Source organism: Chiloscyllium punctatum, chromosome 40 (genome assembly GCF_047496795.1).
Source record: "Chiloscyllium punctatum isolate Juve2018m chromosome 40, sChiPun1.3, whole genome shotgun sequence".
NCBI lineage: Eukaryota > Metazoa > Chordata > Chondrichthyes > Orectolobiformes > Hemiscylliidae > Chiloscyllium > Chiloscyllium punctatum.
The window spans coordinates 44,999,539-45,024,804 of NC_092778.1; the positions used below are offsets into that span (position 1 = coordinate 44,999,539).

Sequence of the window (25,266 nt, forward strand, 5' to 3'; positions counted from 1 at the left end):
TTAAAATTGTGCTCCCTAGTCTTGAAATCTCCTATCCTAGGGAAAAGACATCTACCATTAACTCTATCTATACCTCTCATTATTTTATAAACTTTTAATCGATCATCTCTCAACTCTTATACTTCAATGAAAGAAGTTCCAGCCTAACCAGCCTTTCCTTATAACTCAAACCTTTCATACCTGGCAACATCCTGGGAAATCTCTTCTGAACCCTCTCTTAGCTTGATAATAACCTTCCTATAACAGGGCGACCAGAACTGGAAACTGTATTACAGAAGAAACCTCGCTACCCCCCTGTACATCTTCAAAGTGACTTCCCAACTCCTATACTCAAAGGACTGAGCAATGAAGGCAAGTGTACCAAACATCTTTTTAGCCACTCTGCCTGTGAGTGAGAGACAAAACATACAACACAGTCCAGGTGTGGTTTCATCAGTGTTCTGTATAACTCAAGCAAGCCTTCTTTACATCATTTTTAATCGACCTGTTCAGAGATGTTATGACATAACTCTGGAGCAGTGTGATGTGAACCCAGGACTCCTGGCTCAAAACTATGCACATTACCACTGCATCAAAAAAGCCCTCATGACAAGACTTCTTTACTCCTATACTCAAATCTTCTTGCAGTTAAAAGCTTTGATACTGTTTGCTTTCAATAACTTGTGAAGGAGGACACTCAGGCCCCATTGAACATCCACACTTCCCAATCTCTCACCATTCAGGAAATACCCTGCAACTTTAATTCGCCATCTAAAGTGGTCAATCTCACACTTATGCACCTTATATTCCACTTGCCCACTCACTCAGCCTAATTCCCATCGAAGCTTCTTTTCATTCTCCTTACACTTCACCGTTCCAAGTTTGATATCATCTGCAAACTTAGAAATACTACAAGTGGCCCTCAGATCCAAATCATTAGCGTAGACTGAGAACAGCTATGGTCTAAGCTCTGATATTTTTGGTATCCTCTGGTCACAGCCTGCCAATCTGAGAATGACCCTTTTATTCTCTACTTGCTAATCAATCTTCAAATCAGGATAGTTTATTGCAACCAATCCCTTTCATGTTCATTTTGATAATTGAGCTCCTGTATGGACCTTTATCAGAAACACTCCCAAAGATGAAGTACATGACATCTACTGGATGCCCCTTATCAACTCTGCTAATAATATCCCCAAAAACTGGAACAGGTTTGTCAAATATAATTTTCTCTTCAAAAATCCATGCTGACTCTGTCCAAATCAGACAATTATTTTCTAACAATACAACAATCAAATCCTTGAGGCTCGAGTATTTGTCTCACTATTGATGTTAGGTGCTCAGGTCTATAACTCTGTTTTCTCTGGGGCAAGACTAAATGCAGAACGAAGACAGCAGTGAAGGTGAGTGACAGCACTAATGACAGAGGGGGAGAACATAAGCACAAGAGGGAGGATATACAGGGAGGTAGAGAGAGAGAGAGCATAGAGGGATGGATAGAGGAGCGGGGAGGGCAGAAAGGGGTGGTAAAGCTGATGGACTGTTGGGCAGGGTTCCAGCAGACTGAGCTGTGGCTGCTGATTCCATCTAGTCACCAGGCTGTGGGATTGAAGGCTCCTCTCTCTTTCTGGTAAGATCAGCTGTTCACAAGTGATGAGAAAAACAAAGACAGACAAAAAAATGTAACGATCAGCCTGCAGCTGTTTCCCCCTCACCCAGTGAGACACAGATCCCGCGTCTGACCAGTTCCCTGATAACCTCTTCACTCCTGTTGAGTTCAGGAGCCAATGTGACGATTCGGACGTTGTCCAGGGAGCCGTATGTATCCAATAAATCCTGGAACCCGTGCTTTTCGAACGTTTGCAAATATTGCTCAGGATGTGCACCCTTCTTCTCTTTGCTAATGAATGGCCCCTCCAGGTGTAGACCTGAAGATGATAGAGACAATAATCTTGTTAGAATAGCTCACTTTATACCCTCAACACCCACACACATCCTTCTGATCTGTGACACAGTCTTGATTCTGAATGAAAACATTGTGGGTTTAGATGCTATCCAGGTGCTGAGTCAGTCCACAGGAAGAGGGGCACTCACTCGCGTGCGTGTCTACGTGCACTGTTGGGCCGACGCGCCCTGTGCGTTCGCACAATGTTGGGGCGGTGCACCATGTGCTTCCGCACGCACTGCCAGTGTGATGCACTGTGCGATTAAGCTGGGAGGAGCTTTTGACCTTAACCACAAAACTATACCTCAGCAGAGTGTCATGCATAAACGTGGCACTAGATTTTCAGTTAACAGGGAATAGATTTCTGCTATTTCGCATATTAATCATGAGTAAAGGCTGAGTAAAAACCAGTTGATGTCAATTGCTGTCTATTGTTACAAGAAACATCTTACATTGTGAAATGTTAGCCTTTGTGACTCTTTTGAGTGTGTTACTAGGAAATTCATATCCTTTTTAAAAAGAGATCAGTCTCGAAGGGTATTATAACTGGAAGTGACATATATTCATAGGCAGTACTCTGCAAACAAAAAGAATAGGTTGCAGCCTTGCTTGTGACTTCTTTGTACAACCCAAGAGAACAGGGAACCTATCATTTCCCACTAGTTTCTAAATGGCAATGGTTTGACTTGTCAACCAATCAGCAAACTTGACACATGTAATGTAAATTTTTGTGATTATTTGAAATTTGGCATTCTTGCACATAATCTGATGGTGCAAGATGTCTCTTTTCAACAATATGTGCGCTCTGTCCATTAAGTAGCTCATTCTAACAGTACTCACCCAAAATCCCTGCTCCCTTAGGACCACCATCCTGTACCTCAATTTGAGGAATAACCTGTAAACGAAGAGACGAAATTCTTCGGTTTAAAAATCTAATCATTTGGAACAAATCATTCTGAAATCTGGTTAGTTTGATTAGTTTATCTGGCTACATTAAAAACACAAGTATAAAACTCTCACTCGGTACATGTGCCACACTTACATTCTGTGACATTTCCCTATCATACTATTTACATTACCAAGAGAGATTGCTTGCTTCCCAGCCCCTTGATCAATCTTTATTTAGAAGTTCAGCACATCACTTCCCGCAGGAAGGAAACTTGTGTTTTTCTCGCTGGACGCTCGTGACATACCTGGTGGTAGACAGAGACTGGGGAGGTCACAAGTGTTGGACAGAAGGAGGTCACTCCAGTGGAAAGCAGCCTTCGAGCGACCATGGACACCCCACATTTCATATCATCTGTGGCTGATGAGAAGTCAATTCCATATCCCCCTAAGCCAGACATTAACACATCAGACAACAGTCTTCAGACACAACACATGGCCGCCAGATCAACCTTTTGGAGCAACACAGACAGACTGATTCCTGTGTGTGTGCTTGGAATCCTCATGATTAAAGAGGAATGGGTGACAATGTTGCTAATGCTTGGCTGCAACAAGTGTGAAAGTGTGCAATTGGGCAGAGCAAGATGACAGAGATGTCACAAGGTTGAAAAAATAGAACTTAGAACTTAAAATCCCTACAGTGTGGAAACAGGCCCTTCGGCCCAGCAAATCCACAGCGACCCTCCGAAGAGTATCCCACCGAAACCCATTCCCTTATTTCCCTACATTTCCCCTGACTAATGCACCTAACACTATGGGACAATTTAGCATGGCCAATCCACCTAACCTGCACGTCTTTGGACTGTGGGAGGAAACCCACGCAGACACAGGGAGAATGTGCAAACTCCACACAGTTACCTCTTCCAGCACCACTAATCCAGTATTTGGTTTTCAGCATCTGCAGTCATTGTTTTTACCTAAGGCTGGAATCAAACCTAGGTCCCTGGCGCTGTGAGGCTGCAGTGCTAACTACTGAGTCACCATGCCAACCCTTGGAAGAGATTACAAACAAGGTCATGAAGAGATTTGAAAAAAAGAGGGTGAGAATTTTACATTTGAGATGTTGACAGCCCAGTGAAGGATGAAAGATGGGTTGCAGGACATAATGTGGAGATTGGACTGACCCTTTACTCACCATTGATCTGCGCGTCGATAAAGCCCGGGGCAATGATGCTGCCCTTACAATCAATCTGAACATCAGCATAACCTTTCTCATCAAAGAACAGCTTCTCCGGGTTGAGGATCTTCCCCTCACGGACCCAAAGGTCCTCCCTTCAAAACAGACACAGTCGGAGCAGAAATCGAGACCTGTTCAAACACGTGAGGTGACTCAAGCTTCAATTTCAAATAATTCTTATTTAACCTGCCAGTCATTGCTCAGTAAAGAGCACACTCGCCTCCTGGTTAGAATGTTGTTAGAGTATATCTCACTCTAGAGACAAGAGACTGAAATTCAGGTGTCTTTACACTTTGCTCTGCCCTCTCAGGTTAACGTAAAATATTGGTATTATTTTGAAGAACACAGGAATTCTCCCTATTGTTCTGAGCCAATACTTAGTCATCAATTAACATCACTAAAAATGATTATCTGGTGCTTATCATAAGAACATAGGATTGACAAACAGAAGACTGTACTCTATTCATGCTGCTCCCCTATTTATGCGATAATCTCTTGTCTTGGTCTTCATCATCACGATCTTGCCTGCATCCCATATTATATCCCATGATTCCCTGAGAAGCCAAAACTCTGACTATGTCGATTTTAAACATATTGAAGAATGCAGCATTGGAGACTAGAGAATTTCCAAGATCCACAACCCTTTGAATGAAGTACTTTCTTTTCTTCTCAGTCCTAAATTATCAGCCTGACATCCTGGGAATGTGACCTATGTTTGTGCAGGTTGGGAACCTATAACAATCTATCAGTATCCACCCTGCAAGCCACTTCAGAATCTTGTATGCTTCAAAGAGAGGGAACTCATGAGATGAGTGACTACAGTTCAATAGTATTTGGAACACCTTGAGGTCTTTCTTAACTGTACACAATGCTGTTTGCACCATTCTCTGAAAAGCAGTGAGCTTATTCTCTGCTACTCAAACTAGTGGTAATTCTGGAGGTTTAAAAAGACAGTCAGCAATTTGCTACATTAGCTTCTTGGCTACAGCTGGGTTCACAGCTGAGACTAAACATATTCTCATCTCACAACCACAAAGAATAACTTCTATTTATACATTACCTTGCAACCGCATTAGATGTGGAGCACATCTCTTACCTCTGTAACGTGTGATCCTTTAGAATATGACAGTTCAGGAACTGTGTAATTGGGGCATCGGACACGGATTTATTGGATGGCATTTTTAAAGGAAGAAGAAAGTTCCCTGCAACAGATGATTAAAACCATTATCCACAAATGTAATGAGTTGTCTATTTGCTGATGCTTTACAGACAGCAGGTTGGTTTCCCGAACTGACCCAGAGGGTGTGAAACCCTGAAAACCTCTAATGCTGGAGAACAGTAGATGCGCAGTCGATGAGGATATCAGATTGACACTGATGGATTTTGGCTGCTAAAGGAATCTAAGGATATAGGAATGATGTCATTGAAATAGAACAGCCACAATCTTAATGAATGGAGGAATCTAGATTTTCACAAACATTAAGATAACATGCAGATCATTCCCAAGTCTAAACCTTCCCTGGTCTGACTTTGATTCCCCTTTCAATACCAGGACCTCTACCATTAGTAAGAACAAAAGCAGAGGGATATCAGAACATCATTTTCTCTTTTAGACAGTCCATCAAAGAACAATACAGCACAGGAACAGTGTCTTTGGCCTTCCTAGCCTGTGCCACCACATTTTGCCCTTCCACTGTCTTCACTGAAGGATTCATATCTTTCTACTCCCTTCCTAATCATGTATTCGTCCAGGAGCTTCTGGAATGCTGTTATTGTGTCTGCTTACACCACCTCCTCTGGCAACGTGTTCCAGACACTCACCATCCTTTGTATGAACAAATTGTCTAGCACATCTCTTTTAAACTCCCCCCCCTCTCCCCCACACTTTGAACTTGTGTCTCCTAGTAATTGACCCCTCCACCCTCTGAAAGGTGACTTTCCTCTGCTCCAATGTTGTGGATTCTCAGATAACTAAATAGCTGAATACCAGATCCACAAACATCCACAGGTGGGCAGGAGGCACTTGCTGAGTGTGTGTTATGGAGATGTACAGCACAGAAACAGACCCTTTGGTCCAACTCATCCATGCTGACCAGATATCTCAATCCAATCTAGTCCTACCTGCCAGCACCCGGCCCATATCCCTCCAAACCCTTCCTATTCATATACCCACCCAAATGCCTCTTAAATGTTGCAATTGTACCAGCCTCCACCACTTCCTCTGGCAGCTCATTCCATACACGTACCACCCTCTGCGTGAAAAAGTTGCCTCTTAGGTCTGTTTTATATCTTTCCCCTCTCACCCTAAACCTATGCCCTCTAGTTCTGGACTCCCCCACCCCATGGAAAAGACCTTGTCTATTTATCCTATCTATGCCCCTCATGATTTTGTAAACCTGTATAAGGTCACCTCTCAGCCTCCAACACTCCAGGGAAAACAGCCCCAGTCTATTCAACCTCTCCCTATAGCTCAAATCCTGGCAACATCCTTGTAAACCTTTTCTGAATGCTTTCAAGTTTCACAACATCCTTCCAATAGGAGGGAGATCAGAATTGCACGCAATATTCCAAAAGTGGCCGAACTAATGTCCTGTACTGCTGCAACATGACCTCCCAACTCCTGTACTCAATAGTCTGACCAATAAAGGAAAGTATACTAAACACCTTCTTCACTATCCTATCTACCTGTGACTCCACTTTCAAGGAGCTATGAACCTGCATTTCAAGGTCTCTTTGTTCAGCAATACTCCCTAGGACCTTACCATTAAGGTGTATAAGCCCTGCTAAGATGAGCAGCTGTGATGCATGGATTTTCACAGTAACTCTTAAAATGGTTGGCTGATTTGTCAATGCTTCTTTTCCAAATTGGGTAGTCTTGGATTAGAGGTTACTTCAATTTTCACTCATGGGTCACAGAATTTAAGATTAAAATGGGATCATGTTGAAAAATAATTTTGACAGATAGATTCCCCATTTATAGAGAGCAAGGTCGTTAACAATGAGACATTAGCACATCTTTCAATATCGCTGCCATTTAGACACTTTTCTCTAATATCAGGAAGGCTTTCAGTCAGAAGGGAGTACTTGTCCCCTAAATCCCATTGTTGGAAATACACATCTTTGATTATGATCTATATAAAGAAAGCTGGAAGAGACGTTATTACTTAAACAATTTTGGATTGAACAGGATCAAATGATTTCTTGGAGTGGTGTACAGCAATATTTGGGCTGAGAGATTTATGAAATCAAACATTTAATGTGTAATCAAACGTTTGATGTGTGCTGGAAGTCACCCACAATATATACTCAAAATCATATGCCTTTGAAGAAGCGAGTATGAAATCAGAAGTAGGATTTATTGCTTTAACTACTGGGAGATAAAAACCAATAGTTGCCATGCAACTCTCCCTGGTCTCCGAATTCTGATATGGCAGATCCAGAAGTGGGCGAGTAGAGGAGCTGGGGTCACTCCTGAAATCCTATTCCTTCCAATAGGTTCCTCAGAGTTTGCAAATACTAGTATTTCTGACTACCTGATAAACCTGATGTACAGTGACTAACTCTCAACAATTTGAACCCAAGTCAATTGCAATCAGAACTGAATTTATCAATCTACAGTTATCAACAGAACATTTTAGGGACGTGAGAAATTAGCTCACACAATCCTTTGATTTCAGACATTTGACCACAGGAGTTTTAATTTCTCTTTTTGCTTCTTCGTTAAAAACAAAATTAATCTCTTCAGAAATTTGTTTTTGTTGTGTGGTGAGTGTGTATCTGTGTGGGGATTAAGGGGATAGAGTTTTAATTCTGGATGCTATCATAGGTGTTAAGCAGAGTTTGCCAATTGCTTTAACAATATGTTTTGTTCCCAATAAACAGATTTTGAGTGCATTAAAGAAGCCTGACCTTTTTTTCATTCTGGGTCATGGTATGAAAAAGTGGGATTGGCCATTTTGGTAATTGAATCAATAAGTTTACATCCATGGTATGGAGTAGTGAGACTCGATCATCAGGATATCCCTCCTATCACAGTCGTAACATCATTTGAAAGCTCTGAATGGGACCTTTGATGCGAACAATATGAAATTGGATATGGAGTAATACTGATTGGACAAGAATAAATGGGTTTCTCCTTTTATAAAACAAAATGGAATTGAAAGTGGCCAAAACTTTAGTAGGTAGCAGAGGTATCTGTGGCTGCTTTACAAGATTTGATGAAGGTTAAGCTTATGGAATTGGCAAGTTAAAGATGGCATTGCCTTCAGAAGCAAAGAAATAATCGGCGTTCAAGCACAGCATTTGAAATTGGTGGAAAAACAAAACGGACCATGCAGTGAGTCTTTGAGGTTAATTGTGATTGAGTTGCTGTTAAAAGAGCTTAAGCCTGACAAAGAAACGAAATAAGGTAAAAACAATGACTGCAGATGCTGAAAACCAAATACTGGATTAGTGGTGCTGGAAGAGCACAGCGGTTCAGGCAGCATCCAACGAGCAGCGAAATCGACGTTTCGGGCAAAAGCCCTTCATCAGGAATAAAGAAACGAAAGAGTCCAAATTCCAAAAGCCGGAGAATGAAACATAATTTTTTTCAGGACATAATGTATACTTGGATATAAATAGTTGATGTTGAAAAGTGTTGGCACCGGCAAAGCACATCAGGTCAGGCGGCATCTGAGGAGCAGGAGAATCAACATTTCAGGCATGAGCCCTTCATCAGGAATTGCTGAAGGGCTTATGCCCAAAACGTCGACTCTCCTGCTCCTCAGATGCTGCCTGAGCTGCTGTGCTTTTCCAGCACCACACTTTTTACTCAGACTCTCCAGCATCTGCAATCCTCACCTTCTCTTATAAAACAGCATTTCATCCACAAACACACAGAGCTCTAGGGTGATACCATCAGACTCTCAAGACAATGATTAAAGTGTATTGGAATGACTATCCCTACATTTAGGACAAATGCTTGGATTTTCTAAAATTTGCCACCAGAGATTTGCCAAATGAATCTGGCGGGTTTAGCCTATTTGAATTAACATATAGTCTCGAGGTCCGAGGTCCATTAAAATTGATCAAGGAAAAGTGTTAGGATTCTCTATCTCAGATTATGTGTTGTATTTCAGGATAGACTCACAGAAGCATTTAGAAACTTGACAAGCAAAGATTTTAAAAAAGGCAAATAAACATGCTGAAACCAGACACTTTAAATGGGAAAGGAAATGTTCATGTTACTACATTCTGGGATGAACCTCAGAAGCAAGCTTTACCTTAGTACATGGTAATTAAAGCGGTCAGTAGGGTAAATTATCTGGTAGATACTCTAGATAACAGGAAGAAATTGGCTGTATTATGCTAAAATGACAACAATTATAGAAAAGAGAAAAAAAGAGCAAATATGTTACATCGTAGAAACAGTGGAGAATGCCAGAGATCTTGAAAGTGTGGTAGGAAACAATGACAATTTTCAAGTTGTACCTCCTACTATTGAGTTAGCCAATATTGAACACACCTACAACCACAACAAATGCTGAAATTGCTAGACATCATTCTCGTGCTTAGAGGTAAGACAATGGAAAGACCTAATAAGATTGGGCGGCATGGTGGCTCAGTGGTTAGCACTGCTGCCTCACAGCACCAGGGTCTCAAGTTCAATTCTAGCCTCGGACAACTGTCTGTGCAGTTTGCACATTCTCCCAGTGTCTGCGTGGGTTTCCTCCCACAATCCAAAAATGCGAAGGATAGGTGAATTGGCCATGCTAAATTGCCCGTAGGGTTAGGTGCATTAGTCAGGAGTAAATGTAGGGGAATGGGTCTGGGTGGGTTGCTCTTTGGAGGGTCGGTGTGGACTTGTTGGGCTGAAGGGCATGTTTCCACACTGTAGGGAATCTAAAATTACTGATGGGAATTCAAGGAATTCTGTAGAAATAAATGCGTACAACTTTAACCAGACATGATTTGTGCTGACACCTCAACTATTTACATCTCATATTGTAACATATAAATAACATTCACATCGCATGAACATCAGGCAATGGCCATCTCTAATGAGACTTGGAGAACATGCTTGGAATACTGTGTGCAGGTTTTGCCCCCTAACCAAAAAAAAACTTGGCATCAAAGGAGTGCATTGAATAACCAGAATGGTTCCATGGATGGCAGGATTATTGTATGAAGAGTGTCTGGAATAACTGGGCCTGTATTCACTGGAGCTTTGACCACAAGAAATAGGCTATTCGAGTCTATCCCACCATTCAACAGGATCATGGCTGATCTGACATCCCTCATGTCCATTTTTCCACATTTTCTCTTACCCTTGATTCCCCTCTTGATCTATCCCTTTACGTATCTCAGCCGTAAACAAACACAAGGTCTATAGAACTCCTTGCTAGAGAGCTGAGGGGGCACGCGTCCCACAGAAGAAATTGTCTTAAATTGATGCCTTTTTATTCTAAGACTATGCCTTCTAGTCCTACATACTCCCACCAGGGAGAACATCCTCTCAGCATTTACGCTACCAATCCCCTTAAGGACATTTCAATGAGATTACACCTCATTTTTTAAGCTCCAGTGAATAGAGTCCCAACCTATTTAACACTTGCTTATAAAGACAACCCCTCCATATTGGGGATCATCCTCGTGAACCTTGTTGGGATTAGAGTGGTGCTGGAAAAGCATAGGTCAGGCAGCATCCAAGGTGATAGGTAAGAGAGGAGGGTGGAGCAGATAGGTGGGAAGGAAGATTGTCAGATGGGACAGGTCATGAGGATGATGCTGAGCTGGAAGGTTGGAATTGGGGAGGGGAAATGAGGAAACTGGTGAAGTCCATATTGATGCCATGGGGTTGAAGGGTCCCGAGGTGAAAAACGAGGCATTGTTCCTTCAGACATCGGGTGGTAAGGGAGTGGCGACGGAGGAGGCCCAGGACTTGCATGTCCTTTGCAGGGTGGGAGGGGGAGTTGAAATGATTGACCACAGGGCAGTGGGGTTGATTAATGCAGGTATCCTGGAGATGTTCTCTGAAGCATTCTGCAAGTAACACCATCTTCATGGCCTGTCCCATCTGTCAATCTTCCTTCTCACCTATCTACTCCACCCTCCTCACCTACCTATCACCTTTACCCGCCTCCATCCATCTATTCCACACTAAGTAATCTAATCTAATCTTCTTGCAACCTATTTGTGTGTCATCCGTAAATACGGCTACAGTACATTCATTTCCTTCCCCTAAGTCATGAACATATATCGTAAACAACTGCTGTCCCAACAGTGATCCCTGTGGAACCTTACTGGTTACAGGTTGCCAACCTGAAAAATAACCCCTTATCCTCACTTGCTACTTCATGTCCATTGGCCAATTCTCTATCCATCCCAACATAATACCTCCAACACTATAGACAATAAACAACAGATGCAGGAGTAGGCCATTCAGCCCTTCGAGCCTGCACCGCCATTCAATATGATCATGGCTGATCTTTCCCAATCAGTATCCTGTTCCAGCCTTATCTCCATAACCCTTGACTCCACTATCTTTAAGAGCTCTATCCAATTCTTTCTTAAATGAATCCAGAGACTGGGCCTTCATTGCCCTCTGGGGCAGAGCATTCCACACAGCCACCACTCTCTGGGTGAAGTAGTTTCTCCTCATCTCTGTCCTAAATGGTCTACCCCGTATTTTTAAGTTGTGTCCTCTGGTTCGGCACTCCCCCATCAGCGGAAATATGTTTCCTCCTGCCAGAGTGTCCAATCCTTTCATAATCCTATACGTTTCAATCAGATCCCCTCTCAGTCTTCTAAACTCAAGGGTATACAAGCCCAGTCGCTTCAGTCTTTCCGTGTAAGGCAATCCTGCCATTCCAGGAATTGACCTCGTGAACCTACGCTGCACTCCCTCAATAGCCAGAATGTCTTTCCTCAAATTTGGAGACCAGAACTGTACACAGTACTCCAGGTGTGGTCTCACCAGGGCCCTGTACAGCTGCAGAAGCACCTCTTTGCTTCTATACTCAATTCCTCTTGTTATGAAGGCTAGCATGCTATTAGCCTTCTTCACGACCTGCTGTACCTGCATGCTTGCCTTCATTGACTGGTGGACAAGAACACCCAGATCTCTCTGAACAGCCCCTTTACCTAATTTGATACCATTGAGGTAGTAATCTGCCTTCCTGTTCTTGCCACCAAAGTGGATAACCAGACATTTATCCACATTAAACTGCATAGGAATATGTACAGATTTGTAGGTTTGTATCTTATGACTATAGATGCAGGAGTAGGCTATTCAGCCCTTCGAGCCTGCACCGCTATTCAATATGATCATGGCTGATCTTTCCCAATCAAACTATAGGTTTGTATCTTACGACTTAACCTTTAACGAGGAACCTTGGGACTTCTGGAAGTCCAAATATAACACATCCACTAGTTTCCCTCTATCCACTCCAGATATGAGTTTAGGAGGAGTGGGCAAATCATTGAAATTTATAAAATACATTTATAAAAGACTGACAAACTGGATACAAAGGTCTACCTGCTCTGCGGAATCTAGAACAAAGAGTCACCATCTCAAAATATGAGCTAGGCCATTAGGACTGAGATAAGGTGAAATTTCTTCAGTGTGGTGAACCTGTGGAATTCTCTCCCGCATAAGACTGTGGAGACCAAGTCAAATACATTTAAGAAATGGATTTTGCAACACTGAAGATGTCAGAGGGAATGGGGAAGAGTAGGAGAGTCAGCCATGATTATATTGGCCAAATAGCCTACTCCTGCTCCTATTTTTGGATGTTTCTAAGTTATTGTGTAAACTGGCAACACACTTCATTCTGTAATAAAAACAGAGCATTAAAAGAATAAGTGTAGGACTCAAAAAGAATATCAGTTATTCAGTAAGCTTCACTGAAAAAAACTTGTGAAAAGTCTTACCCCAATGAAATTGGTAAAATCCACACAGGCAGGTTTATGAGACTTTTCTCACACTAAGGACAGTTCTTCTCCCAGTTACTGCACTGTTCTAACCCAGAGTGGAGTTTGAGCCCCTGCCTGTTGAACTCAAAGGAAGTAATGCTACCAAGTGAGCCAAGGTCAATTATTACATCCTTTTCGAAAAAAAGGACTTATTATTCTGCTTTCTCTTTAGAGGGAACTATAACCTTTACACTTTCCAAGGTCAGTCCATCCATTATCTCAGCTGCTGAACTGAACTAGATTGTCAAAACCAGATTTACTTTGATTTGCTCCTTATCGCAATCCTCTCCCGATTGCATTGCGAACATGCAGCCACAAGTTATTGCGTTTCGAAGAGTCGTCATATTTGGAATCTAAACGTTAATTGTGTTGTTCTCTCCTCAGATACTATCAGACCGTTTCTCCGGCACTTTCTGTTTTTATTATAGTGCAACAAGCCTTACTACACAGAGCTCATCTCACTTTGTTGCTCATCTCTTCTCCCGTTGCCTGCTCATTCATCGGAGGTAGCGAGCTCAAGCTCACCAAGAGTCTTCAGCAGAGACCTTCTACAGTGACACTTGTCAGAGGCAGTTTCTTTCAAGGGGACGTGAATTTGCTTCAAAAAGGGGCATCGTGACCTCACCATTTCCCCTGAACCAAATCACAAAACAAAATTACCCCCGAAAAACCGAAATAATTGTGGGTGTTGTAAATCAGAAACAAAACCAGAAATTGCTGGAAAGTTCATCAGCGTCTGTGAAGAGAAGTCAGAGTGAACATCCCGGTGGAGTGACCCTTCCTCAGGTTATTCCATTGCTCTACTTGCCCAAGCAGTAACTATACTCCCAAAATATTTCATCATGTGAACTCAATGGCCGGAAATTATACCCTATCTTTCCCCTTCCCACATCTTGAACAATAACGTTAAACTTCGCCGACCTCACAGCGCACTTACCTGCAGCTCCGCTCCCATCACATGACCATCGGTCAGGTGACCGTTGGGTCACGTGCCTCGCCTTTGGTGACGGGCGCGCGAGGCGCTGTAATATGCCGGCGCTTCCGGTGTCGGGAAAGGCGCGTCGGCGAGACATCCGGGGCCTTAAGCTGTCCGTTTGGTCTCGGCCTTGTTGTGGGAGTGAGTATTTTCCGCCAAGGACCGGCCGGATTGTTTCTCAGACCCACTTGCTTTTGATAGCAGCCTCGGGGATAGAAAAAAAAGTCCTGAGGTTGAGCGGTTTAAATTCTGAGGTTGTGTTTATAACGAGTGTAGGGAATCCTAGGGATTAGCAATACATGTATTTTGGATGACTTGAAGGATTTGGTAAAATGGATAGAGGTAAATCTTCCTCTGAGGGAGAAGAGTGTTAAGAACAAAGGGTTGATGGGGGCCGAACGTTAAAATTAGAGCCAGCCAAATACCAAGAAATACTTCTTCAGACGAAGATGTGTGTACATTTGGAACTCTCTATCCTTCACCTTAACCCCATTCCTATTCAGAAAAGCTTTGGAGTTTAGGATCTAGTTGATCTAATTCTAGAACTGGCAAAGGTTATGGAACCAAAGTGAGGAGATATGGAGTGAGGATACAGATCAACAAGACGCTAACTATATAGTAGTAGGGTGAAGGGGCCGAGTGGACTTAAAAAGGGGATGCCACTCGGCCCTTTGAGACTGGTGCACTAGTTAGTAAGATCATATGTCAATAAACTTTTAGCATTATCTCCATATTCTTTATTCCCCTTGTACCCAAAAATATAGCAGTGTCTAATTTGAATATTTTAAACATCACTGCATCCACAAAGCTCTGAAGTAATCTTCCAAAGATTCACAACTTTCTGTGGTAAGAATTTTCCCTGTCTCCATTCTAAATAGTCAACCATAATTCTGAGGCTGATCTGTAATTGTAAACTCCAGCATCTATAATGTCATGCTGTTTCAATTAAATTGCCTCACTATGAATAAAGGCTTTGGATTTTGTAAAAAAGGTTCATTCTATTCAATCTCCCTACATTGAACAATCTTCTCAAACACTTGAATCAGTCGAGTGAACTTTGTTGCAATCTCTCCTTGGGCAAGGAGACCAAAATTGTATATGTACTTCTAGGTGTGGTATTACTAACGCCCAGTGTAATTGTAAGATTTGTTGTCCAATTGCTTTATAATAAAAGACAACAGACAGTTTGCTTTCCTGATCACTTTATACACTTGCATGTTTGCAATGTGATTAGTATACAAGGACACCTGTTTACATAACACATAGTTCACTCAGACTTCAATGACTGTGGTAATGTGCACTTTTACGTGCATGTTGTAGACAGAAGCTGTGATAGTAGAGATTCTTGATGTTTTTTCCATCACTTACTGATAAGGAATCTCTCTCTTCAACCAGCTGTTGGCATGCGTTTTGGCAAGAGAGGTTTGGCTACGTAATGAACCTAACTAACTTGACCATGAAATCATGGATTTTCACTTGACTCTGGATCTCCTGGAGGTAGGGATTCTACCGAATGCTCCATGGGCCCTCATTTAATATGCTTAAGTGATAGTTGGGAGGTCATATTGTGCCTGTACAGGATGTTGTTTTGGTCATGTTTGGAATATTGTGTGCAATTCTGGTCTCCTGGTCTTTCAGGTGTGTAAGCAAAGGGTGATTTGGTGATGGGGTACCAGCCTCTGTGGAGTTATCTCAGCCTGACTTTATACACTGCATTAGGGGACTGCAGTCCTGGATATAGTCACTGTGGATCTTTCCTCACTGCATTTCTGATATTTTAACTTTTCGCTGGCTGCCCAGCTATGGAGGAGGCTAATATGATTGCAACATTTAAAAGGCATCTGGATGGGTAAATGAACAGGAAGGGTTTGGAGGGATATGGGCCGGGTGCTAGCAAGTGGGTCTAGATTGGGTTGGGATATCTGGTCGGCATGGACAAGTTGGACCGAAGGGTCTGTTTCCGTGCTGTGCATCTGTATGACTCTATGATTCTAAGTGATGCTAAATTTGGTCTTAGATGCTGGTCTGTATAAGAAGATGATTTATGGGTGGGTGAGAGATTTCTACCAGAGTTAGGTTTAGGGAAAGGATGATTTATATGGAGAGAAATTTGATTTCAGCGCATTCATACTTTTCCATTTGGTGTCTTGTTCACAGGCTACCAATAAACACAGGATGATTTTGAATTGTGGTTAAAGTTGATCTCCAGTATCTGCCTTGTAATGTTACACACTTTGAACTGATGGATGAATCAGATGATGATTTTGTTGAACTCTGCAAGACAACATCTAGATGCCCAGTTGAAGCTGAAGGGAAGAAATGCAAATCAGTCTGCTGGAGCCGCACCAATTCGTTTGTAGCAAAGACAAAGTTAAGAGAGAAACAAATCTTGAACAGTGAAGCAAGTTGTTTTAATGAGAGCAAAACCAACAGTGCTGGAACAGCAGAGTGGAAAAATAGTAGGACAACTGAATGTCAGGCACATGATCTACCTGCCCCTTCATGCAGCAGACAAGTGGCAATAAAAGATGTCCCTGTGCTTCAGCCTTCAAAGCCTGAGACTTTAGAGGGCTCTGGGACTGTTAAGGATGGCCTACCAGGTAAGATATCAATAGAATTTCAAAAAGCATACTTAAACAATTAATTCTTTATACAGCTATTATTTATTCATGCAATTCTCAAATAGTTTTTCAGTTAATAAACATGTATTAAAAAGTCAGTGGTCAGACTTGCAAGTTGTAAAAGCAACTAAGATGTGAGGGCATTAAGAGGTTAACATATTGAAGTTTGTCTTCTGTTAGCTGTCACATTTACATTTAACTGTTGAATAATGCAGAAATTTAGTGTAGATGCAGATTTACTCTGTTAGTTTGGATTAGTGCAGCACTCATACTTAATCTTCTCAATGACAGGTAAATGTCTCACACCAGAAATTTTGCCATGCCACCTATCGGACACTTATTTGGAGTACTGATGCAGTCCTGCTTAGTTGGAGGCATAGTGCTGCGTGCCACTTTGTTAGAGGGGCATTGCCTAGGGGCTACTGGGTCATCAGGGAACAATGCCAAGAGGGCATTGCTTTGTCAGTATGTAATTCTGCATAGTGGCAAATGCCATCCGCAATGTAAAGGACAGAGATCTTGAAAAAACGTGAGAGGCAGAAAGAGAGAGAGTCAGTCATAGAGCTGTACAGCATGGAAATGGATCTTTTGGTCCAACTTGTCCATGCTGACTAGATATCCTAAGTTATTCCAGTCCCATTTGCCAGCATAATATTTTTAAAAAGAGCAAGTATCTCTTTGACAAGAAAATCTTCGAGCTGAATTTGACTTTTTTGAAAAAATGTCTAGATTATTTGTTGCATCAAATCTTTCATTGTTTAAAAACTTTGACCTGAAAGGAGTCTTTGATAAGACAATAAAGGAATGCTGATAATTTGGTTGTATGCCAATAGTGGTTACTTATCTGTTAAATGTGACCCTTGCTGTTTGCAGACGGTATGTGGATCCATAGGCTCAGCCATTCAGCAATTATGAAGAAAACTGTTAACAAAGGCCTAGGTGTGAAAGAACGAGTTTTGGGAAATATGCAGAGATTTAGGAGAAAGGAACCTGAACGTTTGCGACATAGCAATGATGTGAAAATGCTGTCAGCTTCTACCATCCAAGAGGATGAGAAGAATGAAGAATTCTGTTCCTTGGATACAAACGAAAAAAATGGTCAAACAGACGGTCATTCAACTGCAACATCCCTTCCTGCAGCATTTATTTCTGAAGAAGATGGTTCGTTTATCAGAAGTTCTTTTATTATCTGTCTAGAAAGTACTTCATTAAATTCTATACATATTTTGCTTGCTGTTTTTTGTGCATTGCTAGTCTGTGATTTAGTTATGCAGTCTTAAAAAGTCTAAATTGAGATGTGTTAATACACTCTTTGAGCTCTAATGATTAACAGCATAGGGAACATTGTTCATCCTGTGTTCTCTTCTCCGGGCTTTGTCTGTCTACAGTTGAGATCAGCAGCTTAACAACTGAATTGATCAAACCCATGTTCCCTGTTTCTATGGGCACTTGTGTCACTGTTGTCCTGAGCTGTGCCACCCTAATTTCTACTTTGAATATATGGTTATTTACATTGTAGTGACACCTAATCCTAATTAGCTGCATTTCATAATACTTACTCCATATTATGTACCTAACTTGTGTTTCAGTGGGTCATTGTTCCCTTATAACTAGAATGCTTTATTCGATCTTTAAAGATCCCTCCTTGGTATATTAACACTTGGTGACTAATTTCAATGGTGAGGACATATTGGTCAGAATGGAGAATAGAAACTTCAATGAGAAAGTTCAGGTAGGATCAATAAAGTGTCGAAAGGCAGAAAATATGGAAGGTGTATTAAGGAGGGATTTAATAGAGACATATAAGATAATCAGGGGGTTAGATAGGGTGGACAGGGAGAGCCTTTTTCCAAGTATGGGGACGGCAAACACGAGGGGACACAACTTTAAAGTGAGGAGAGATAGGTATAAGACAGATGTCAGAGGTAATTTCTTTACTCAGAGTAGTAAGGGTATGGAATGCTTTGCCTGCATCGGTAGTAGATTCGCCATGTTTAAGTGCATTTAAGTAGTCATTGGACAGGCAAATGGACGTATATGGAATAATGTAGGTGGGATGGGCTTCAGATTAGTATGATAGGGCGGCGCAACATCGAGGGCCAAAGGGTTTGCACTGCGCTGTAATGTTCTATGTAAGGAGCTTGATTGACTATTTTAAGATGCTCTAGTTTAGCTGAGGAGTTTATATTGCCGTCTTAACCTTGAGCCCTGAATACATTAGAATTGCTTCTGGTGACCTAATGATTTTCTGCTTTTTGCTTGGAAATTTCTGATTATAATGAGATTTACAGAGTTAAATATGATGATATCCACTTAGCTGTAGCTGATGACTGCCATAGGTTGGCTGACAGTGATCTGGCCTTGGCGTGGACAATACAACAGGAGTTGGGAGCAACTGAGGCCTATACTCTTGAAGACAATGGGCTCTTTTTTTGTGTAATCTGTCAGAAGGATCTTTCCAACATGAACTCTGCTCGACGCACTCAGCACATCAACAGGTAAAAGGCATCTGAACACGAACCTTTCTGATTATCCTCTGACTAATAATTTCTCAAATTCTGTTCTTCAAGGGACCAACCTACCAGATGTTTTATTAATTCAGTTTTAACTGACTGGAGTTCATACATGTCCATTTTATTTAATTTTTATTCACTTAATAGTTTAAGTTCTTGCAGTCAAGGAATGGTTGAAATAGGTTAAAAAAGAATCTGGAGAAACTCAACAGGTCTGGCAGCATCTCTGAGAGAGAAACAGAGTTATTGTTTAGAGTCTAATATGACACTTCAGTTCTGAAGAACAATGATACTGGATTCAAAACATTAACCTGTTTCTCTCATCATTGCTGGACCTGTTGAGGTTCTCCAGCTTTTTCTGTGTTTGTTTCAGAATTCCAGCATAGGCTGTATTTTGCTTGTATTCTAAAAAAAATCTGAATAGCTATCTACTCTAGCATGGAGCATAAACAGCTGTATGTGCCAATTTGGTCGAATAATCTGTTTATGCCGTACATTCTTGATGAAGAGCTTATGCTTGAAACATTGACTCTCGGCTCCTCTGATGCTGCCTGATTGGCTGTGCTTTTCCAGCGCCATACTTTTTGACTTAAATTTTTCCACCTGACCTCTTAGATGCTTAGATGAAGGAGAACAGAAAACAGCTACAGCAGTCTCGAAAAACATCCCTTCAGTTCCTGAATGTCCGATCTGTGGAAAACATTTTAAAAGCTTCAAGAGTCGAGCGATTCACCTCAAACGCTGTGCCATTGAATTGGAGGTTCCACCACAGTTATTATTGCAGGCAGTTCAAAGACAAAACTCCCAGTGTCCTGAAAGCTGCACTTACTCAACAAGGTAAATAAAATGAAAAATCTAGAGTTTTCTTTTAAAAGCTTAATTCTGGTACTTTCTCTTATGCACAGAATGGTTCTGCCACTGCATCCTCATTAGGCTTACTTCATCCTTTCAGCTGTCTTTGTCCTGTTTGTCAACTCAGATGCCTTTCATCTGGAGTTTTTATCTGCCAATGTAATTTACGTGACCAGTCTCTGATATGTGCTGCGGCATATCCACAGTAAAACTGACATATTTCAAAATCTGGTGCTTATGTTTAACATAATCACCAGAGTTTCTCCTGTTCTGTTACCCCTATATTCAGTATAAGTAAGTTGAGGGTAATTGAATGACACTCTTCATTCCAAACAGATGATTTTTGATAGGTTGAACCTTTTCCTTGATTTAGATCAGACATTAAACTGGGATTCTGACTGCCCCACTTTGAATTAACCATCTAACACCTTCACTCTGGTGTACAAATAGAAAGAACTATTTTGTTGGATGTGTTGACTTTCGGGATAATGTATTAAATTGAAGCCCAGTATACCTTTTCAAGTGTATGTAGAAGATGCATGGCATCTCTTTGATCTAATATTCCCTCTATTTAATTGTGCTATGTTGATACATCTGAGAGACAGAGTCAAGTTTTATATAAATGCATATCTCCCTTTGTAATTTCTTGTAGTGTTGGACTGTGTTTGTTTCATTGTGTTACATTCAAGTTCAGATTAAAAGACTAAACAAAGCTCTGCTAGATGTGACCCACTAAAGGTTTACACAGAGGAACCCCTGTAAGCTCAGTGTCATTGCCGAGTTCAAAGATGTTGCAATTTAATAAGACTTTCTCAGTGATGTTTTCAAGGATATTGCCTGTGAAATACTCCAGCTTTTACTGTGACCATCATTTGATGTGTGCATAAAGTTTAAAGTTTCCTTTTCAATTCCACATGTCAGCCTTCAGCCAAGTGGATTAAAAAGAAAAAGTTCAACAAGAGAAAATGAACCGCTAAAGAAATGCAAGACCACCAGTAAGCCACCATTGGATGAGGATACAATGGTTGCCATGGCATTATCTGCATCTTTGATGGAACAGCAAAAACAGGAGGAGGAGAGGCAAAGTGTAACCGTGCATGCTGATAACTTCAGCCTTGCCAAAATTATGGTAGCATCAGGTAATAGTTAAACTTTAGATCTTACTACTTGTTAGAGTGCAGGTTTAATCTAGTCCTGCAGTCTAGTCTATATTCACAGTTTGTGGGCCAGATCCCACACTCATCACCAGTTATGTTTGTGGTTCACTTGAACCATAAATAGAGTACAAGGTAGCTGGAGGATAAACTTGAACAAGGAGTACTTTATTGTGCATCCACTCAGCTCCACAGTCCCTCTACCTGCCACTTCTGGGTCACCTGACCCACTCTTCCAATGACATACATGTTCCTTCACTGTTGTTGGATCAAAATCCTGGAATTCCCTCCCTAAGGGCATGTGGGTCTATCTACAACACATACACTGTAATGGTTCAAGTAAGCAGTTCACCGTCACCTTCTGAAGGGCAACTAGGGATGGGCAATAAATGCCAGCCAGCCAGCTCAGCCTGTGTCCAACACGTGAATTTAAAAAAAAGTTCTACATTGTTCAGTGACATTCCTTAGATGTTCAAGTTTTGTAAATTTTGTTGTTGTTTCAATGTGTATTTTTCTGTTAAGCCAGTTTTATCAATAAAATGAATGACAACTATCTCATCTCCATGTTGGACTTCTTTTTCCCGGTTTTAGATAAGAGATGTCGAAAGAAGAGGAAGGATGACCTTCCTCCATTGTTATTGGTCCAGGACCCTGAGATGGCACTCCAAAGGGTACAAAACAGTTTGGCAGCACTGTTGTCTGAGGAAATGGAAATATCTAGCACACCTCCATTACCAGCAAGCACTTTCTGCATAGGCGGAATACTGAGCCACGTCTGTCATGTACGTCCAGGGATAACTGAGCAAGAAAGTCTGTGGTGTCGCAGTGCTTTGTTTGGATCCAGTAATTGGGACTCTGCACTCTTTTATGCAGCTAACTTGGTTCCACCTATAACACCATTGAAGCAGGTGAGGTGGGTTTGTGAAAGATACAAAATTCACGAGGGCTAATTTAAAGATAATTGCAATTTTATCAATTATGCAAATAACCTCCTGTGTGTGCATGCCTGCTATCTCTATCTCGTTATTTGTAAAAATTTCAAGAATTTTATAAGACTTGATTTTATGACACTTCCTGGGAAGTGAATTGGCTTCTTATGATCCAGGATCAGTATCTTTTAGATAATTTGCCCTTTCAGAGTCATGTGACTTTATTGATTAACATTTACTCTGATAATTGCAATCTATTTTCTGGATTAATGAGAAGAACTTGTATTCTGTAAAATACTACAAGGTGCTGAAGTAATTTGTGCTGTTCTCCACACTGCTTTTAAGTTATTTACTTGCAATTAAATGAAAATATGCAGCAAATAAAAATTGCATGCTATTTAGGGCAATTTTAAACATTATAATTAATTAATGCTAATAAGTTTTTTTATAGACAAAGAGCTGCTGCTGCTGGAGAAACACTCCAAAACAGAAATTGCTGCATAACCTCAGCAGGTTTGGCAGCATATTTAAAGGGAAAACTGTTCACATTTCAATTCCACGTTCTGACGAGGGATTACTTGACTTGCCGAGTTTTTCCAGCAATTTCTATTTTTGTTAATAAGTTTTGTTTAATGAAGTATACATACAAATGAAGTCAGAGTTTTATGGTGCAGTTGTATATCCCTAATTGTAAGTGAGTAGGTCCAGGTTCAAGTATTGCCTGTCCCAGAGATGTCTCATGACATGTCCAAACAGATTGATATTTCTTTTAAGGAAATTATGTTTCTGCCCATCTTCAATTTACTATCACTTTTGTTAATGTCACCCAATAAGCTGATGTACAACAATTCTTTTATGCTTCTAAAAGAATCAGTAATGTTACAATGAACCAGATTATCAGTATACTAATTGATGCAATATTGTTTTGTCATTACAATATAAAACACATCATTTTGCAGTTGTGAAGCATAATTTATTTAGCTAGCTGGGTTTAGAGACAATATTGTTACTGTATCAAATAGCATTGGGCTCCTGTGAACTAGACTTAGATGTGCACACTTAAACCATGGCCACAATCAGATTAGTACAGTCGTTTCCTCCCATACCCGTAGGGGATATGTTCCAAGACCTACCTCGGATAGGAGCAAACCCATTCATTTCAATGGGGAATGTATCTTCCCGGCAGCCTCCTGGTTGCTGGTACTGGAATGTTCCCTATAATATGTTCCAGCTGCGGTAAGCCATAGAAGGTGATTCCCCAGATACGGGAGTCGCGCTATACTTGAGATCAAATCTGTATTTTGTGGGCTTGCATTGAAATGAAGAGTCAGTAACAAAGAAAAATATAATATTTAGCTGATTGTGGCTCTGACAGCTCTTCAGTAGAATTGTCTAATTAATCCTGCTGCCCTGCTTTTTCCTTTCAATACCGTTGACAATTATTAATTGTACTCTGTGCTTTGTGGAAGGGACATGACCAAGAATATCTGGCTTATAAGGAACAGATGTCATCTTCAGTGGTGCCCGACAGAGCCCTTGTAAGACCATCCTTAAAGTTGATCGATCAACATGCTGCTTCAGCTGATGTTGGAAGTAAGACTGAGACTGCAGATGTGTGCTTAGCTAGCACTCAGCAGGATCGGACATTCTTTGACTTGATGGATTTAGCTGGTGAGGGAATGACATTGACACAGTGGAATTATGGGGTTAACCATGAACAAGACAATGAAATAACAGGAAGAAACAGTAAGTGGAAACTTAGTATGACTGATTAGAGATCTGGACTTTTGTGTTCTGTGGATGGTTACAGATTAATCTCTTTAAAAGTCTCTATAGTGTTCAAGAATGTGGAAATTATGCAATATATTTCATTCATACAAGGAAGTAAGTACCTCAGGATAGGCTAACATTTTTATTGTGGTAATTAGAGTCATAGAGATGTACAGCATGGAAACAGACCCTTCGGTCCAACCCGTCCATGCCGACCAGATATCCCAACCCAATCTAGTCCCACCTGCCAGCACCCAGCCCATATCCCTCTAAACCCTTCCTATTCATATACCCATCCAAATGCCTCTTAAATGTTGCAATTGTACCAGCCTCCTCCACATCCTTTGGCAGCTCATTCCATACACGTACCACCCTCTGCGTGAAAAAGTTGCCCCATAGGTTTCTTTTATATCTTTCCCCTCTCACCCTAAACCTATGCCCTCTAGTTCTGGACTCCCTGACCCCAGGGAAAAGACTTTGCCTATTTATCCTATCCATGCCTCTCATAATTTTGTAAACCTCTATAAGGTCTCCCCTCAGCCTCCAATGCTCCAGGGAAAACAGCCCCAGCTTGTTCAGCCTCTCCCTGTAGCTCAGAGTCTCCAACCCTGGCAACATCCTTGTAAATCTTTTCTGAACCCTTTCAAGTTTCACAACACCTTTCCGATAGGCAGGAGACCAGAATTGCACACAATATTCCAACAGTGGCCTAACCAATGTCCTGTACAGCCGCAACATGACCTCCCAACTCCTGTACTCAATACTCTGACCAATAAAGGGAAGCATACCAAACGCCTTCTTCACTATCCTATCTACCTGCGACTCCACTTTCAAGGAGCTATGAACCTGCACTCCAAGGTCCCTTTGTTCAGCAACACTCTCTAGGACCTTACCATTAAGTGTATAAGTCCTGCTAAGATTTGCTTTCCCAAAATGCAGCACCTCGCATTTATCTGAGTAAACTCCATCAGCTACTTTTCAGCCTATTGGCCCATCTGGTCCAGATCCTGTTGTAATCTGAGGTAACCCTCTTCGCTGTCCACTACACCTCCAATTTTGGTGTCATCTGCAAACTTACTAACTGTACCTCTGATGCTCGCATCCAAATCATTTATGTAAATGACAAAAAGTAGGGGGCCCAGCACAGATCCTTGTGGCACTCCACTGGTCACATGCCTCCAGTCTGAAAAACATCCCTGCACCACCACCCTCTGTCTTCTACCTTTGAGCCAGTTCTGTATCCAAATGGCTAGTTCTCCCTGTATTCCATGAGATCAAACTTGCTAATCTTGGCTGATCTTTGAGGGGCCCTATTCTCTTCCTAGTTATCCTTTTGTCCTTAATATATTTGTAAAACCCCTTTGGATTCTCCTTAATTTTATTTGCCAAAGCTATCTCATGTCCCAGTTTTGCCCTCCTGATTTCCCTCTTAAGTATACTCCTACTTTCT

At 41.4% G+C, this 25,266-nt stretch overlaps 2 protein-coding genes across 8 annotated transcripts in view; one reads left to right on the top strand and one right to left on the bottom strand.

The window, feature by feature from the left end:
• The window catches only part of amdhd2 (amidohydrolase domain containing 2), a 29,463-nt gene extending 15,459 nt beyond the window's left edge, over positions 1-14,004 (bottom strand). The window contains exons 1-6 of the mRNA XM_072559742.1: positions 13,939-14,004; positions 5,143-5,248; positions 4,005-4,141; positions 3,118-3,257; positions 2,765-2,819; positions 1,695-1,907 (exon numbers count right to left, since the gene is read on the bottom strand). Coding sequence (XP_072415843.1) covers positions 1,695-1,907; positions 2,765-2,819; positions 3,118-3,257; positions 4,005-4,141; positions 5,143-5,225 — 628 coding nt within the window. The 5' untranslated portion in view covers positions 5,226-5,248; positions 13,939-14,004. The remainder of the gene's footprint in view (positions 1-1,694; positions 1,908-2,764; positions 2,820-3,117; positions 3,258-4,004; positions 4,142-5,142; positions 5,249-13,938) is intronic.
• Positions 14,000-25,266, top strand: part of slx4 (SLX4 structure-specific endonuclease subunit homolog (S. cerevisiae)) — a 31,216-nt gene continuing 19,949 nt past the window's right edge. For 3 of the 7 annotated variants that reach the window (XM_072559734.1, XM_072559741.1, XM_072559740.1), the window contains exons 1-9: positions 14,126-14,823; positions 15,373-15,474; positions 16,135-16,577; positions 17,472-17,759; positions 18,916-19,096; positions 19,727-19,948; positions 20,885-21,102; positions 21,709-22,025; positions 23,516-23,792. In XM_072559734.1, the coding sequence (XP_072415835.1) occupies positions 16,220-16,577; positions 17,472-17,759; positions 18,916-19,096; positions 19,727-19,948; positions 20,885-21,102; positions 21,709-22,025; positions 23,516-23,792 (1,861 nt within the window). In that variant the 5' untranslated portion in view covers positions 14,126-14,823; positions 15,373-15,474; positions 16,135-16,219. The other 4 variants (XM_072559735.1, XM_072559736.1, XM_072559739.1 and 1 more) reach the window with 4 other exon arrangements.